Source organism: Astatotilapia calliptera, chromosome 12 (assembly GCF_964374335.1).
Source record: "Astatotilapia calliptera chromosome 12, fAstCal68.1, whole genome shotgun sequence".
In the NCBI taxonomy this organism is placed as follows: domain Eukaryota; kingdom Metazoa; phylum Chordata; class Actinopteri; order Cichliformes; family Cichlidae; genus Astatotilapia; species Astatotilapia calliptera.
Genome location: NC_137433.1, coordinates 22,794,167 through 22,812,799, shown reverse-complemented (window position 1 = coordinate 22,812,799; position 18,633 = coordinate 22,794,167). Strand labels below are relative to the sequence as shown.

Here is an 18,633-nt window from a genome sequence, read left to right as displayed (position 1 = left end):
ATTCCCTCCGTTTTGTTTTTGATTCTCTCAGCTGTCGACTCAGCTCCTGTTTAAGGCTTTGAGAGTAAGGATTAAATATAAAAATAGAATTCAAACATAGGATCACTCTCTGGACAAATGTCATCTGCAACAGTGCAGATGTCCTGTTTTAGGATCACATATTAATGCTATGTTATAGAAAAATAAAACTGTTATAAATTGTTTGATGTCAATAGATAAAAAAGAAAACCAATGAATAAAGTTCCATCTAAGAAGCTGTATGTCTTACTGATCCTCATCAGGGAATTATGAAGACTAGATGCTAATGAAAAACTTTAGATCCACCAACTGTCTGTGCACAGAGGTCCGATGGGTGTTCCAGGAAGTGGGTTAGTGACACTATTTTATGGAAAATCAATTGGTCCGTAGGCAATGGTTTCCTGCCTGCTGATCTCTAATCTGGAACATAAATTGTCCCGGAGCAGGTTAGGATTACAGCATAAGTTACCAGGGCGATTTACTCCAGTGAGAAGGGAAAAACCCTTAACACTTAAATTACCTGGATAAAACAAGACCTCAGGACAAAAAACTGTGGTTAAAGTGGTGCTAAAGTCTGCTAAAGTCGTTCCTGTGCTAAAGGATTTTACCACAGGAACGTAAACATATGTTGTTTTTGGACATTATACTCACTTGGGAGACTCTCCAAAATGCTGTGTAATTTTTGGTGTATATTCATGGTCTGAATAATCTAATCTGGTTTTAATGAAGCCCAGGCACTGCCTTTAATAGCAATCTCACCACAAAGAGCAGTGAAAGTTTTGTTGTTTACTACAGTTAATTAATATTGTAAGAGGTCATGGAAATCCCAACCTCTAAAAGACACCAGCAGAACCTTTAGCTTTGTCATTATATGCATTTATAAAGCAGCTTTACCTTCTCCTCTCCCTCTCTGTCTCTCACACACACACACACACGCACGCATACACACATACACTCAAAACATGTCACAACATCAGACCTGCATGAGTACATATAGTCCCACTCATCTTCATCCAACATCTGGCTCCAGTCAGTGAAGTGTCAGTACTGTTTTGGTCAAACAGGCAAAAAAACACATTTATTTTTTTCTGAATAAATTTCTAGGCAACACTCAATCTGACAGTTCAAACAGTTTCTGACATGATAACTCTTAAGTGCTATAAAATACCTACTTGATGTATTATATGTGGCTACCTTGTTGTAGCTCCTAATAAGCCTTAAAACTTGTGGATCCACTAACAAATCAGTGTTTGCCCCACCCCAATGAAAACTGTCACTTGTGGAATTTCAAGTTATCACTTTGTTGCACTTTATTGCTTTTTACTTTTAAATATGGGAATCCCACTGTATCTTGTTTAAATGTTATCCTAAATAGTGTATATATCTTTATAATGATTCACCATCAATGTTTGAGGTATGATTAGATTTCGCTCCCTAGGATCGTATGAATTGTTTTAAAATTTTCAAGGGAGGTGATGCTGAAAAAGGCTATTTTACTAGCAGTATTAAATACAGGACAATATACTTTAACCTGTACATTCATTTTGAAAGTCTTATTATATTGCAAACCTTAACCAAATATAGACATATAGCTGACGAGTATTCATTATGTATTATACAGACAGTTTCTATCCATAGATTTTCTTAAGCACCTATCAAATTCAGAGTCACAGGTGAGAGGTGGCGTACACCCTGGACAGCTTGCCAGTCTATTACACTCACACCTACAACGAATTTAAAACACAACATGCATCCATGTCTGTAGACTGTTAGAGGAAGATTACCTGGACAGAAAAAACATAGCCACAGGGAGAACAAGCAAACTACATTTGGATTTGAGTGCCAACGTTTTTTGCTGTGAGATATTCAGCGCTGACCACTGTGCCGCCCGCATTTGTACTTCAATCTTAATAGAATGTATTTCTATAAAGTAACATTTATTCCTATAAAGTTTGAGCAAGCAACCTGTTGATTCCTGTTTCTTTAACAGTAGCCAGTACATTTCCAGAGGCTGCATTCATAGCTGTGGCTAAATAAGCATTTGCATGCAGAGTTCGCATATAGTGATCAATTTCAGCCAGTGGATCCAAACAGAGCAGCAACAATCACATGATACCTGGGAAACAAACAGGGTACACTTCACTGAGCACAGAAAGTTTTTGTATGCATCAAGTATTAGTATCCATGAGGACTGGTATTCAATATATGCCAGCCGGGGTTTGACTTTGTGTCGGATCTGAAAGGAAATAAGTGGTATCGCACATCACAAGGAGGAGGGTAAATCAGCTCGCACAACAGCACATAGCCGTAGGTCATTTCCTTTCTTATTTTGTTTATTGCTGCAAGCAAACAGAGGAGAGTGAGCAAGTATAGAAAACACAAAAAGATAGAAAAAGGGAGTCAAATCTCTCACCTGAAAAAAAACCAGTCAATACCGCTACAAAATGCAGCAGCAGGAGTCGTTCCACCCCCTGTTTCCTCTTCACTTTTTACTTTTCTATCTATCACATTTATGAAATGTTCTCAAGATATTCAAAGCATGATGGAAGTGTTACTGTCTGATGCCTCAGGGTAGAAGTGTCACTAAGCGCTCATTCAATCACTTAATTGTGCGTGTGTGTGTGTTGATCTCCTGTGTGTGAACCACTACAAATTGTGTGTGCATTAATAAGAGTTTGCAAATGGACCTATCTAGACATGTTTCTACATTCCAGGTGATATCGGAGTAATATGTATGTATTTATGTGTTTATGGGTGCATTTCAAATGAGTCGCGTTCACAGTAACAGCACTGTGTGTCAGTGTGTGTGAGCTTGCTTAAATTCTCACAGGGATTCCCATCATCATCATTACCCAGACAGCTGACAGTAAAATCCATATCAAATCTATAAGTCTATTTTCCTGTTTTTGTTCCTTTCTTTCATCACCCGACTCCCTTGTCTCCCATAAATAGAGGCTGCACCATGACATGCCATTAGCTGTCCATGGATATATCATAAAAATGCAATGAAACACAGAGACAAAAAGTCAATAAGTGACAAACCCTGGCCCACTGCATATTTTGCAACTCAACCATATCTCGCCCATGGCATATGCAACTGTCACACTCTCTGACTGAGTCCCGCTGCTTTTATTTATCATCTTTAATTTTTCACCACTTGTCCTCCCATCTTTCTCCCTTCATTTGAACTCTTTTTTTCCCTCTTCCATCAAACCCCACCACCAACTTTCTACCCAGTTCCTTAATCTCACCCCCTTCATTCTCTGTGTAATTTCGCCACATGGGTTTCCACATTTCGGTTCATTCTGCAGCGCAGAGCAAGCGTTGATGCTCTTCAGCTGGATAAATGTATGTTTAGCAAACACTCTAATTATCTCAACCAGAGCTAATAGGATAGATAATTACACAATATACACAGAGGTTCTCTTTCGCGTTCTCTTTGTCTCTCCTTCAATCCCTCCTACTGTTTCTTCCATTTAGTTTCATCTCTCCTTTAATTTTTCTGTCTCTCTCAAATCCATTATGTGTGGTATCTTTTTCTGAGAGCAGTATATTGTTTTTTGCACTTGTCATCCACATTAATGAGGTTTTTCTTCACTGTGTCAGCCCTTGTCAATGATGTCTCTCTGTGTCACTACACACAGCATCGACTGAATAAGAATTTTATGCTGTATATGGCCAACAAAAGGGATAGGAGGGAAGCACAGCAATTTAGAATCCACATACCTCCCCTTGACAATATATTTTGACTTGGTGTGCATCAATACTGGCAGGACACTCTGGAGCTGCCTCACACACTCTAGGTACAGTAACACCTAGCACAGTTACATATTTTAGCATTTAGCGTTAACTATGTTTTATGAGTGAATTAACTTCATTTCAGTACATGGCCCTTATTACCCATCATTCACAGGAACAAAAGCAAAATTATAATATATGAGTAAGTGTAAAATGCACACAGCCTGTGTATTATCTTAACAAGCAACAGAAGGAGCTGCCAAGCGGAGGATGGAAATGTCTCCAGCTGAGAAGTGCTCCCTTTTTTCTATTTGTTTTCATTATTATTTTGGCACCATTGATATATTATGAATCTTGCTTCCAATCAATGTCAGCGGTACATGTAATAAAAAACATGTTTAATATCGTCTCTCACTGATTCAGTTTCTCTGAGAGAGAATTATGAAGTCTTCTTCATTGTCAGTAAAAGATATTAGTACAGATAAAGTGAAGTGTGTTTGACTGACAGAGACATTATTGCTTGGTTCCAGTTTCTTCCATGAGGCAAAGAAAATTGCAACAAAAATCTTCATATTGTTGAATATTTAAATTGGGGGGGGGGTCACTGGCCAGCTGGGGCCCTGCATGTGTTCACTCTGATACCAGGACTGTAGGGTTCCCCCCATAATCCAAAGATATTTTTGTTTAAGATATTGGTGATGTACCTGTGTCAGAGCTCACATTTATATGAGAGTTTCCTGTGTTAGCCTTGTGTTAGACTGGTGACCTGTTCAAGGTATACAAAACCTGCTCTAGTTAATAACTTATTGTGCTCACTGAATTTTGAGCTTCTAGAACAGGGGTGTCAAACTCAAATACACAGTGGGCCAAAATTCAAAACTGGAACAAAGTCGCGGGCTAACGTTAATATTTATTGAAATATATTTATTCCTCCAGATATAAGAATGAATCTTTTCTTATGGACTCAAACACGTTTAGCTGAAAAACTGAATATGGAACAAGCAAAGCTTAATACTAAACAATATATATATTAGCTGTATAATACCAGTAGGCCAGCTCTAATAGTAATTTGGTATGGCTTCGCGGGCCAAATGTAATTAGGCTGCGGGCCAAATTTGGCCCGCGGGCCAGAGTTTGACACCTATGTTCTAGAAGGTAGGGGAGGCCAGTGAGGATACCAAAGCTATGCTATGTTTATGCTGTCTTTTCATCTTGGTGTTACAATTAAACTATTTTCATATAATAGTAGATGTCGATATGACCATAGCTGAGGGAAGGGGCGTAGATCAACCGGTATATCGAACTCTTCGCTTTTACTCAGCTGTCTTTTCAACACACCAAACCACTACAATCAACCATCTATTGATCTCCCACTTCCCTCTATCCTCACTCGTAAACAAGACCCTGAGATACTTAAACTCGTCCCTGACCCATAGTGGGCATTCCACCCTTTTCCAGTTTGTCTAATGTCTGAGTTAGATGTTTTTCTTTCATCGCACTAAAATACATACATCTTGAGGACTATTTTTAAATGAGGCAAAACATCTGAAGATCTCAACTTGGACCACTTTTACATGTTGTCATATCGTAAGTCACAAATGCCCCCAAACTGCACAGATGAACAGATTTTAATCACATTACATTTATTGAGTTGCCATGGAGCGTTCCCTTTTTCTTATGTTTTTGAAATAGTTTTTGTATTAACTTGTGTATATCTGCCATAATTCACACCTGTTCATTAACAACAATAGCATACAGTCAGTATTTAGAGTAGTTACAGATCATACATTAAATGAGGAAAAACCTCTTATTTTCTGTTGTGCTATAAACATAAGAGAGGGCAAATTTCTCACACAAATCTGTGCGTAAATCATGCATACAGACATTTCGCACAAATCAGTGATTCATCAATATTTTCATACCTGGATTTGTTTGTACTCTACGGTCATTATTTATGGTCATTATTTGGAGTTTTCCAAAACGCTTTAAGTTAAAAAATATTCACAATTACAATTAAATAATTAAATAAAAGATTAAATTGTATGTAAAGAAAACAAAATGCTAAATGTGAGGGTATAGGATTTCATCTTTTAATTTACAAATTTTTCTAATATTCTTAATCTCATTTTATTTTACCTTAAGTTATGTCGTCTTTCATTAAGAATGACTTCTGTTATTGTTGGATGTCATCACACACAGTCTCATTTCTTGGCATTTAACGGCACCGCTGATGCTGAAGAATACTGATTTTTTTCACTGCAGTGAGTTTCTCATCTCAGACTGACAGATCAGCTGCTCACTGATCTCAACCTGTTTTCTTCTCTTGCTTAGTCTCGTAGTCCTATAAACTTTGATGTCCAAACCTTTGTTAGTTTTGTTTTGTTTGTCTTTTTAATTTGACCCACAGTGAGTGTCTTGGAGGAAATGATAATAACAACCTCTGTCACTCCCATGGAAACACTTTGGAAAGCTGCATATTTCCTGGCTTCCTCCTCAGACAGTACTGTTTCAGTTTCTTGAGTATGACTTTCTAATCTTCATCACTGCTCAAGCCTGTTGGTTTAAGGTGTCTGAACAACATGAGTCAAATGTGTTATTTTTATTTATTTTTAATTCTACCTACTTTAGGATAGTACTGGCAAAATTGAATATGTATACTAATTGAGAATATAGTAATGAGATAAATGAAAAAATTGCAGGACTGTTGTTAATGCTGGAAATAAACTAAAGCGGAGAAAGTTGCAACCTTTCACTTGCTGAAAATACAGAATAATGAGGCTCTGCTTCTTCGGTGAGTTTCTGCTTTAGTGGTGTAACGGTGGTTAATCTAAGGTGTTGGCTGAACTTTTCACTTTTACCTCATGGATTTTTTTTAATATCAAATAATACTCTATTTACTCACAGTCATTGCATTGTGTATCTCATTGGATTAACCAATAAGTTTAACCCACTGTCCACAATTCAATGACATCACAGGTTGCAATGTACCCCTTATTAAAGGAATAGCTATCACCTTACGATAAACCAATACCCTTACCACTGACAATTCCTCACTCTCACTAAATAAAAAAGAGTGAAAATCCACTAGAAACTTTATTAATCTTATCACTGCTAACAGAGATGATGTAAAGCAGAGATGTAGTTGAAGAACTTGACAGACAAAATGCCAAGTCAAATTTCTCTCCTGTCACTTCAAGGGACAAGGCAATACTTCACTGACTTATAGAAAAGGGAGGAATTCCACTGCCTCAGGTTGAAACATAGGTCCAAATTAAATTCTACACTTATTCTCTGCCAGCACTGCCTGAGGGTATCCCATGACCTTTGAGGGAGAAAGGCCAGTGTCAGGAAGGGTTGGACAGGAGGAGGAGAGAATGTGAAAAGAGGTATATGAGGTGAAAGAAAACAGTGATGAAAGGGGGGGGGGGGGGGGGGGGGGGGCGGGGGGGAGATGTAGGGAGACCAGTCCAGAAGTGAAGAAAGAAGGTTTGGGGATCAAGGGAAATGATACTGGAAAACGCTCTGGATTAAAGTGGGAGAGAAAAGCAAACACTCATTTAAGCTGTGCTCTATACTCATAATCATCTCTCCTTTCATATCTGCCATTTCCCAACAAGGTGTGAGTCTTTCTTCTCCCCAGACAGGTAATCAGCCCCTATCAGATCCAGACCTGTGGGTAAAGTGCAGATCTGACATAGCTTCAAGTATTTGAACAAGTCATGTTGTGTTTGATTTAAATTGTCAGAAATTTAAGAAATCCACCACCAGATAAGACTCCTCAAAATCTTCCTATTAAATTATGCAGTACTTGTTACACAGTATACACTTATCAGCCACTTTGTTAGGTACACCTTGCTAGTCCCAGGTTGAATCCACTTCTCTCTTGAAAACTATTTTTTTTCTGACATAGATTCACTAAGATGCTGGAAACAATCCTCTGTGCTTCATATTGACATGGCAACATCACACAGTCGCTGCAGATTTGTCAGCTGCACATCCATGATGCGAATTTCCTGTACCACCACAACCCAATCTCTGTTGGATCAAAATCTGGTGACTGGTGAGGCCATTTGAGCACAGTTAACTCATTGTCATGTTCAAGAAACCAGTTTGAGATGATTTGAGCTTTGGGACATGGAAGTAGCCATCACAAATAGGTACACAGTGGTGATAAAGTGATGGACATGTCTAGGGTGTAAAAGTAAACCCTAGACATGGTTGTCTGGGAAAATCCCAGCAGATCAACAGTTTCTGAAATACTCAGACCAAGTCTTCTGACACCAACAACAATGCCCTGTTCAAACTCACTTAAATGAATTTTTCTTCCTCATTCTGATATTCACTTTGAACATCAGCACGTTGTCTCAGCCAAGCAGTTACACAGATGACCTAACAAAGTGGCAAGTGAGTGGCTATTTAGGAACTGTTTAGTCATTAAATCTTTAGAAAACTAATTTGAAATTCACTGAGAGGAAACTTAATAATAGACTCCTCTCAAATAATGTGGAACTCGCCAGTAAACAAAAAAACCTCTTTAAAATAAATGATCAGAAAAATAAAAGTCACCCAGTAATAGCAAAGACAAGTTAGATAACAGGTCTCCTGGATGTGTGTTTAATGCACTGCACAAAAGCAGCTTCTATCATTTCAACTGACATGGTGTATCTTTTATATTTCTGATTTCAAAAGCCATGAAATGTGAATAAATTCTCCAGCAAAATGTTGACCTTTAATACTAATTGAAGCTTTTAAGTCAAAGTACAGAAGACATAAACTCCCACACATAAAAGAGATAATAAAGACACACTTTTTGCCTTTATTCTTTTTTCCTGCTTTTTTGCCTTCTCATGTTCGTGATTGCTTTCTGATTAGACTCTTTTAATATCCATCCCAGTGGGGGACCGTTACCAGGGATACAGCCTTGGCTGAAGCACAGCATGTGGCTAACTGTTACAGCTAAGATGTCCCCAGGTGATTTTTCATTAAATGGTCATAAAGGGGGCTCTGTGTGCAGCAACTACACTTAGCCTCAGATCGTCCCCACCACGGACAATTTGAAGGTGCTATTCCCCTATAAACAAAACCACAGACAGGTGTAAGCGAGGAAAACAGGGTGGCGATATTGTAAATGAAAGCTGTTTTTTTCTGCTATTTTGAGAATGATGTTTTGATTTTTTGTTTGTGTTTTTCCCCTAGCCCAATTTGGAATGTACAAAATCCTCTGTGCTGCAGTCCTCGTCTCTGTTAATGCTGTTTGCCTGAGGAGAGATGCAGACGGGCATGTGCTACCTCTGAGACATGTGCCACCAGCTGCTTCTTTTCACCTCGACTTCAACAGCCTCCCACCTGCAAACATGACCAATTATGTTTGCGTGAACACACAACCAAGCTGGAGGTACTGCGACTGGGAACTGAACCAAGTTAAAGCCGTTGTTAAATATTTAATCAGCTCATGTCTCCAGCATGTAATGAAAGCCTCCTGCTGATCATTTCAACTTGCAGACATCCAATCCTGATCAAAAACTATTAGCACATGACAATGTCAAAATCTGAACATTATGCAGATTCTGTGTAGTATGCTGTCAAGTTTTCTACTGCATTGGAATTTAGCAAACTAAGGATTCTAAGTGAGTCAGATCATCCATCAGCACAATATACTGCAGCTTGACAGAAAACTCAACTGAGCCATTGTCATGAAAAATAGCAAACGCTGCAGACAGATATATGAGGTAGAGACTAATAAAGAGGTGATCAGCACCACAATTCTTGATGGATCGCTCGCAGTTTTCTAATTAGTCCCAACACTCTCACTTGAGCTCATTTGTGATATGCAATAAAATCTGACAGATCTGCATTATCTGAATGCATAAACAATGTAAAAATGTATAAATATATACAGCGTGCTTACTGCATTTTTTGCCAAACTGCCATAAAAAAATACAATGAGAATAAAAGCTTTAACAAATGCCCTGTTTTGCCTGATGGCATTTTAGTGGCAGGCACACAGTACAACTCATGAGGCCAGCCAAAATAATGTTTTGCACTACGCAGATAGTTTTATGACATTATTTTTCTGCTGTGCAGCTCATAGCACCATGAAACACAATTAAGTTAACATCTTTTGCCCAAATGACAATGATCTCTGATCTCACTACATGGCAGAGCAAGAGAATTTTTTCACTGGAGATTGCCGATGTGTGATATTAGTATGCTAAGTTGCAAATGGAGACGCATTTGATAATATTTTCATTTCTCGCACATGTCAATTTCTAAAGTTGAGCTACTTATGCAATATCGCGGTTCCTAAGCCCTGCTCCTTTGTCCCCAGAGTCCTGCTGGTTTAATGTCCTAACAGGTAGTTAATGGCATCCAGCTGGTGTCCACGGTGTAAATCCCTCTCTGAACATACAGCAAGAACAAAACCCATTAAGGTTATGTGTCACGACCAGTGACTGTAAAGCATTTTTGGTTTGTGCAGAGGGGATGGAAAACCACTGGGACTTCAACGTCATCTAACTTGGGAAATACCATTATCATTATTTTTTAATATTTAACTTCAAAGGGACTTAAACTGTCTGAGTTTCCTATCGTTTTAACTATTGATATAGTATAGTAACCAAATGGGATATAATAAATAAACACCACAATAATGCAGCACATTAAAACTGACAACAAAAAGTAGGAATTTCATTTGTCACCTATATACACACACAAACATAGAAAATGAATATGTATATAGGCAGAAAGCTTTTAATCAGCTTCTTTGATGTACATACAGTAAGTGCACAGCCATGATTTCGAATATGAAAAATCTGCGACAGCAGAGTGTGAAGTCAGATTGAACCGAAATATTACAAAGCAGCATCTTGAAGTCTAAATAAGTTCATTCTCACTCCTGAAAAACACTGAAAAATTCAGGCACATTCACACTGTGAGGAAAAGCTGCGCACTCTGCCAGTCAGTCTGTCACATCACTGTGCCACCACTCGCTGTCGCGCACACACACACACACACACAATAGAAAAAAGTCATAAAGGAGCATGCAGTTAAAATAAAGAATTGTTGAGTGCCTGCATGTACACACGTACCCATATTGTGTAGTTTGTTGAGTGTCTATAAATAATAACACTGCTGATATCGCACCAATTTAATTAGAGTTGCTGAGAAGTGCAAACAAGTGGACATGTCAAGGCATGTTCAAGATTACTTGCCAGAAATCGATTTTTTCTTTGAAACATCCTGTGAGAGTGATATGCAGAGAGAGATGCACATGAATCTCACAAGATCAATTGAATCCAGTGATGCTAGAGTTACAGTATGTACCTACAGATCTTTGCCCACGATGCCAAGTGCAAAATTACCCTTTAAACATTGTCTTTGTAGAGAGCACCAGTTTGCAGTGTTAAAATCAGCTCTGGGGACCTTTGCCTCAAGATGAAGATAACGCTTCTAACCTTCAGAGTTAATCAGAGTAAACAGCAGCTGGTACCCAGAAGGGTACTTGAAAGTACAAATTCTGCATCTTTAATATTCACTGTAGCTCAGGCAGAAATTCACATGTTCACAATTTTTCAGTGCTCGAGTTAGTAAAATTCAATCCCTCACATCCAGCAATTTCACATTTGCATTATTTATATGCAAGTAAATATTGGCATGTCTCATACAGGGCAAAGAAATACTGCTTCACATTCGAAACAGTTACTTTTTGCCAGTTGTCTGTTTGTTTAGATGAAAATCTGCAAAGACGTGGGATTTATTATAATTTTTTATCAAATGTAATATTAGATTTAAGCATGAAATATACCACCCAGGAATAAATAAGTCCTTCAATTTACAGTGTGTGTGCAGTTTCCTTTGGCTGTGTAGTTATCATCTTGTGTTGAGCAGTAAATTGATTCACTCTTGCAGGACTTCACATCTGTGAATATTTACACACTGAGGACCCAGTATGAAAAAAGTCCTGATCTCTCAACTTTAAAAACAAAAGAATATAAACCAACATTTTGACACTGAAAAATTAAAGATATTAAAGATTAAATCATGATGCCACCCTGTTACACGGACCTAGAACCCGGCCAGCGACCTCTCATACCCATCAGTTACCAGGGAAAAATGTATATATTTGCCAACTGGTTGGTGAATATACATTGCTGGGGTTTGATGACAGTACCTTTATGCACACTACCTGTGCATAAAGGTCAGTCCATGGCCCCCTCCAAACCAGAGAACAACTAGAGAAAAATGCTCAAAATGAGATACACAAACCTACACCAAAACCTTCCTTGTGATTGTTTTGGAGTCTGGAAGGTTCCCATGGTTACCTGCAATGCTTCTGTGCATGGAGGATCTCAACTTGTCTGCAAATGCTCATGAACTACTCAGTGAGCAGCAGTAAAACTCTGAAAAGTGTAACGCAACTTTCACTTTGAAGACAAAGCCAAAATCTGTTTCCAATTTGGACCACACTTTTTCAAGTTGCCCTACCAGCACCTTCCAATAACAAGTAGGTTTTCTGATCGCATACTGCTCTGTAGGGCTGCCACAAACGATTATTTTGATAGTCGACTAGTCACCGATTATTTATGCGATTAGTCGACTAATCAGATCATCATCCACTGGACGTAAAACTACAGCTTATTGCACCAGCAGCATATGCTCTTATATAACTATCATTAGCTTACAGCTTTAAGCTTTTAAGGTGCTAACTAAAAATAAAGACAAGATGATAGTTTATTCAATTTTAATGAAATTTGCAGATTGTTTCGGTGAAGTTTAATAAACTCCTTGCTATCTAAAATATAACAGGACAACGGAGTATATTCTCCAGCATCTCACACTTCTGATAATCAGCTGTCTGCTTGACGTTTATTCAGCTGTGTAAAAACTATAACTTTAATCTCAGACAAACCAATTTACTCAGGAACAAATAAAATACTAAAAAAAAAAAAAAAAAAAAAAGCCAAACAACAACATTTTTAATTTATCTAAGTGACTCATATATATTTAACCTGAGTAGCGAAAGACGGCGGTGGGTTTGAAAACAATTTGCCGGGAGTCCGGTGTTCTCACCGCGCTAGTGACCTAGCCCCCGGCTAGCTATCGAGCTAGTGGGTAAGAGGTCTCCGAAAACGTCGGAGCGCTTTTGAAAATATGTGGTGTCCTGATAAACTGAGCCGATATTTGAGGTTTACACAGCTACATTCTTGGCTGAAAATATGTTAAACGTTTATTTTGTGACCCAGAAAGAATAATAAGAGTAATATTAAAACTAACTAGCTGCCGCCATTGTTGGAAACTGAGCTGGGCCGCGCTATGAATTCTGGGACACAGCTGCTTCTTCTTCTTCTTCTTCGGGGTTTAACGGCAGCTGGCATCCTTGTACATGCAGTGCTGCCATCTTCTGTTTCAGTCCGTTATTACACTCTTAAATCCTGCTATTATTCCTGCGTCTTTTGGGATCTTACAAAGCTTCAAACGACGCGTCGACTATTAAATCAGTCGTCGACGATTTTGATAGTCGACGTAATCGTGACTAGTCGACAAATCGTGGCAGCCCTACTGCTCTGTCGCTGGTGGTTTGTTGCTAGCCTAGATTCCAGCCTACAGTTACCTAGGTAACTCTAATGTATGTTAGGGTATATCACTTAACAGTGTCCTGCGTTTTATTCATAGCTGCTCTAATCGCTTGCCTTAAAGCTGAGAAAGGTTTAACTCGGGACCCGCAGAGTAAGAAAGCAAAAGTTAACATAAACACCAAAATTTCTGGGGTTGAGATGAATTATTAAACACTTTAAGATAACCAGTTGCTGTAGAAATCTTTAAATTCAAGAATAATATCCTTATAATGGCATCTAGAAAAACAACAGTTTGAAGACAATAACATCAAAGTATTTAATATTGAATCATACAATTAAGCCTAAAAACATAGCTTCCTCTTGTTCTAATTTTGAGTCACACACAAAACTGTTTGATCATAAATAAAATAAATAACTGCTTTGAAAAATAATCAAAGTAACACTGAGAAGTGGAAAGAGTTTGGTATGTAAATATATGACAGATTTTGTATTAAGCAAAGTGGAAGAGAACAAAAGGAGGATGTTCACAGGAAAAGTGACATCACAGAGGAGAGGAGCAAGAAAATAATTATCACAGATGTGACCTGTTTTCTTCAGCTTAAATGAGCATTAGGAGGAAAAAGGAAAAGAAAAGAAGACAATCTGAGAAAATGGACTGCTGTGATGGCCCATTTATGAAACTAAAACCTTGGCACGCTCTACTGTTTTACTTCATTTCGGCTCTTCTGTTAAGTAGGTTTGAGAAGATTTGCAACATAAACTTGATCTCTGGATGGAAAATTGTCCAACAACAACAACTGTGGGAGAATCAGAATCAGAATCAGAATACTTTATTGATCCCTGGGGGAAATGTTTTTTTTTTTTTTGTTACAGTGCTCCATTTTAAACGAGAAACTGGGAGACAAACTCAGAGAAAGAGGAGAGAAAAAGAAACTTACTTTAGCCAGCAGTGGTGAAGCCAGACGCTCTGTGACCGATTTAAAAGCCGCTGTGTGCTGCTGTTTGTAGCTCTCCTCTGTCTTCTTTTCCTTCTATATGCAAAACATATGACAATGACATTAATGTGCCCATACACGTGACAATATGAACATGCAACGTACATGCAAGACTCTAATCAAGCTTAAACTTTTTAGGAGATTTTTTTAAATCAAAAAATATTGACAAACATATTGACGAATCTGGGACTAATCTCTAAATGATGTGATGAATAACACTGTGAAAAATTCATGACTTACTACTAATCTGTCCTACCTCATACTGTGCTGGACTCGGGGTCTCGACAGATTCCTTTTTGTAGAAAAGGGAGCTGCGTTGAGAAGAAGAGCCAAAGCCTCCCGTCTTGGTTTGAGAAAAAAACGCCTTTTTAAAACTTTCCCGGGCTAAGCCATGCTCAAAGACATTGTAGGAACCTGGACCTGGACAGACAGAGGTGTTCACTGTGCATTTTTACACACCTGACCTTAAATAAAGCAGTCCAGGACTACATCGTAATTGGTTGTTGTTCTACTTTCCCTCAAAACCAGCACTTGTTAGTTTTATCTGAAACAACTACGATGATGCAAATCTTGCCATTCAGGCACAGCTATTAGACACATGTTGCAGAGGTGTAACTTTGGCTTAGTGGCACATTTGGCAGGGTGTGTAGCATTCATGTTGTGCTGACTGGGAAGTGACATCTGTGCTACACCTGTGCTACAATAACTTTCATACGGAGGCATTTTACTGCTTTTCTAACATCTGTCTCCTCTGCAATATGTTGTGTTTACAGATGTACTTCAAAAAAAAAACTGAAGAACGAACAAATGGTCCTTTGCACTTTAACCTAAGAAAATACATATTTGTTATGCAGAATTTGTTAACAGACACACATGACAAAATGCAGCAATATTCAAATATTCAAGGTAGCACAAGTGAAAAACATTAGCATTTTCTCCATTTTTCTCAAGCTAAAATAAAACTAAGACTTTGCCAAAAACTTTTAAAAAAGCAATAAAATATAACTAAACTATCTGTATAAAGTGAATCATCAGAACCATAAAAAAATTAAGGCAGCTTCTTAAAATCAATCATGTGATGCATCACATCTGTCAGTTCTGCTCCACAGACTGCAGAGAGATGTTTGGAAAAGAAAGTACAGAAATAGATTTAATGTTGGTGTGCTCGTAAAGTCTAAGGGTTGTTTTTACATAAATGACTGCTGTTCAAAGTAATATAGGTAGCAATGCCGAAATAGACGAGGCACTAGTTTTATTATTCCTTGTGTTGTATTTCAAAGGCTTAATGCAAGCAGACATCAGAAATTAATCATACCTCTATAAATAAGGGTTCACTCATGGGACAACACAGCGTGCTCTCTCTCTCTCTCTCACACACACACACACACACACACACACACACACACACACACACACACATAAGTCACGTCACTTTCATTTCTTTTCAAAATGTTAACACAAGCTGCAAAGTAGTACTTATTCTTAATTATTACTTGTTAAATTGAGTATAATGGCCATGTCAGGTTAAACTCTGATCTTTCAGAGAACATGGCTTGTTTAAAAAAGCATCAAAGGCTAATAAATACTGTCCTCTAACATTAAAAGGCAGCAATCAAGTGCAAGTCATGTTTGACATGGTATGAATATTAACTGAAAAGCCTCAGCTATTAACTAAGAGACAGATCTATGTTTCAAAATCTGTGCAAAGCAAGAAACCCACAGTTTGGAGCAACAATTGATTACTAGATATCTGCTAAACTACATTCTACCGGTCAGAGGAAAATCACTGCCTGTGCATTCAAGTACACACAGACATACGCACACACAACAAAAACACATACTGACCTGGTGTGGTGCCTTTTCTGTGGTTAGAAGAGAAGCGAGGTGCAGTGACACCAAATGGACTTTTCTTTATTCCTGAGGTCCTCTTCAGCAGCTCCAGGGCACAGCGCGGGTCATTATATGTACCAACAGGGGGCGACACTTCATTCACAGGGCCAAACCTCTAATGGAAAGAGAATAAAGAGAATGACACAGATGAACGCGTGAAGGAAGAAACACAAAGTGAGGCGTCTTAAGTCAATTATCCAGCACACACTGAAATTTCACAATTGAATGTTTAATAGCCCTCTTCTATCGATCAAATAGAGACCAACACAGTTTCATCTCCTCGGTGTCCATCTGGAACACGGTAACAAATCCAGCTGCAAATATCCACAGACTCCGCTTCAATCAGTCAAAGCTTTACTTTACCAGAGTCAGCTGGGCCCTCATCTCTGTCCAGGTCATTTGGGATGAAAAGCAGTGGTGGAGGAAGTTCCCATGGTGATATGGGTTTGTTTTTATATCAACAGTCTTTGTTCCTAATAAAGACGTTTTTTGGCAGAAGTATGAGCAAACATGCACAGCTGAAAAAAATCAAGAGAGTTGGGGAAATTGTGTAATGATTGAACTGGGGTTAACATACAGTAGATATTTTGTTGGAGCACAGCAGGGCTTTGAGATGCTAATCTGCAAGCACTAGTTTGATTGGTTTAAACGACTACTGTATCACATTTGATAAACCTAAGTCATCAGCGTGATTAAGTTTCTCCCCTTAAAACCTAAATAAACTGAACAATACATTTTTAAAAATTCCAGATGTAGCAAATACTGTAAGGTACAAATTAAAACTCATATATATAAATTAATATTTAATAATTATATTTTAATTCGTCAGAAGATTCAATAAACACTTCATTTAAAAAATAAATTTCTGGTAATTATTTAATAGTTCAGGCTTTAAAGGGTTAACATAAAAAACACAGGTGGGGCAGATGACATATCAATAGCATAAGCAGGGTAATAAATGAAAGTAAAGTTATTGCATTTCATCATGAGAAGGACACAAATTTCATGACAATTCATTCAAATACTCATTGAGATATTTCAATCAGTAACAAAGTCAGACAACAACACAAATCACTATCCATAAAGCCATAGTTCTTTCCTGCCTTTTTGCCTCAAATCTCAAATCCCAATTACATGTGGAAACGCTCTTCTGACAAAACTAAAAAACACTAAAGGCAAAATAGAAAGAGCAAAAGTGATAATGAAATCAATGACACAAAAAATGAGAGCAGAATGCATACAGAGAGAACTAAGTGGCAGGATAGAAAATGAGATGGAGAAACAGCATCTTCAATGCAAAGATAATGATTCACACAATCAGGTATGTAATGTTCTTTGAACATTTTGCTGATGGCAGCCTCACTTCCAGGGTGTTTCTCTAATAGTCTATTATAACAACACAGGAAACCAAAGAACCAAAACAGATAAGTTGCCTTTTTAGTCAAGATTACTGAAGGTGAACTATGCTTCAGTTTAACTCACAACGGAACCATTCAGCAGAGGAATACAAATCACCTGATACCTTCAAATGGCAGCGAGGCTATATTAACAATGCCTACCCCCACACAAACCACAGCCAATTCCTCAAATGACTGATGTTCAACTACAGAATGGTCTTAAATATAATGTATTTGGAGGCATGCCAATTATTGATTTACAGTTTGCATTTAAACAAGATGCAGCCTATGGAAAATTAGTTGTGGGGTAATGAATTGTGTTAGTAATGCACAGCTGAATTATTGAGCTTTTTTTTTAAGGTAAAAAAAACGTGAAGGGAAAATAAAGGAAGAAAATATGTTTAGATGGAAGAAAAAAACTGAGCGAAAGTTGAAAATGACACAGTGGGGAAGTTTTTTGGGTTCGAGATTGAAAAGAGAAGAACAAGAATGACAAGAAGAGCTGTCCCAGGGCCAAACCACACTATTTTTTCAAACGCAGTTATAGAGCGGGGGTTTGTGACCATCTGTCAATCTGATTCTGGCTTACTGGCTCTGAGTAAAGTCCTGTTAACAGGCACATTTTCCCTCTTTAACTGACATGCTGAGCTTTGTTACCACTTCACATGGATGCTGGGTTTTTTTTCTGCTTCCTGTTGTTCCATTTTTAAGCACATATGATGAAAAATGCCAGAGCAACTCTTTTGAAATTCAAACTCAAAGCCAAAATGTTCATTGGCACTGTTGAGTATTTCAGTGACAGAATGTTATAATGACTGTTAAAGTGAAAAATGAAGACACGGAGAGAAGTGAGACTATAGCCCAAGTACAAGAGCTCTCACTGGTGCCATTTGGCAACAAACAGCTATAAGTTACACTGTTGATGTCAGTTTATACTAAGCAGAAAGAAGGTGGACTACAAGAAGTGAATCCTATGGTGGCACAAAAAGGCCAAGATGTATAACCTTAGCCAAAATGTCT

At 38.0% G+C, this 18,633-nt stretch overlaps 1 protein-coding gene across 2 annotated transcripts in view; it reads right to left on the bottom strand.

Moving 5' to 3' along the window:
* Positions 1-18,633, bottom strand: part of stpg2 (sperm-tail PG-rich repeat containing 2) — a 60,898-nt gene that overhangs the window by 24,338 nt on the left and 17,927 nt on the right. For both annotated transcript variants that reach the window (XM_080309226.1, XM_080309227.1), the window contains exons 8-10: positions 16,172-16,331; positions 14,583-14,746; positions 14,270-14,362 (exon numbers count right to left, since the gene is read on the bottom strand). In XM_080309226.1, the coding sequence (XP_080165352.1) occupies positions 14,270-14,362; positions 14,583-14,746; positions 16,172-16,331 (417 nt within the window). The remainder of the gene's footprint in view (positions 1-14,269; positions 14,363-14,582; positions 14,747-16,171; positions 16,332-18,633) is intronic.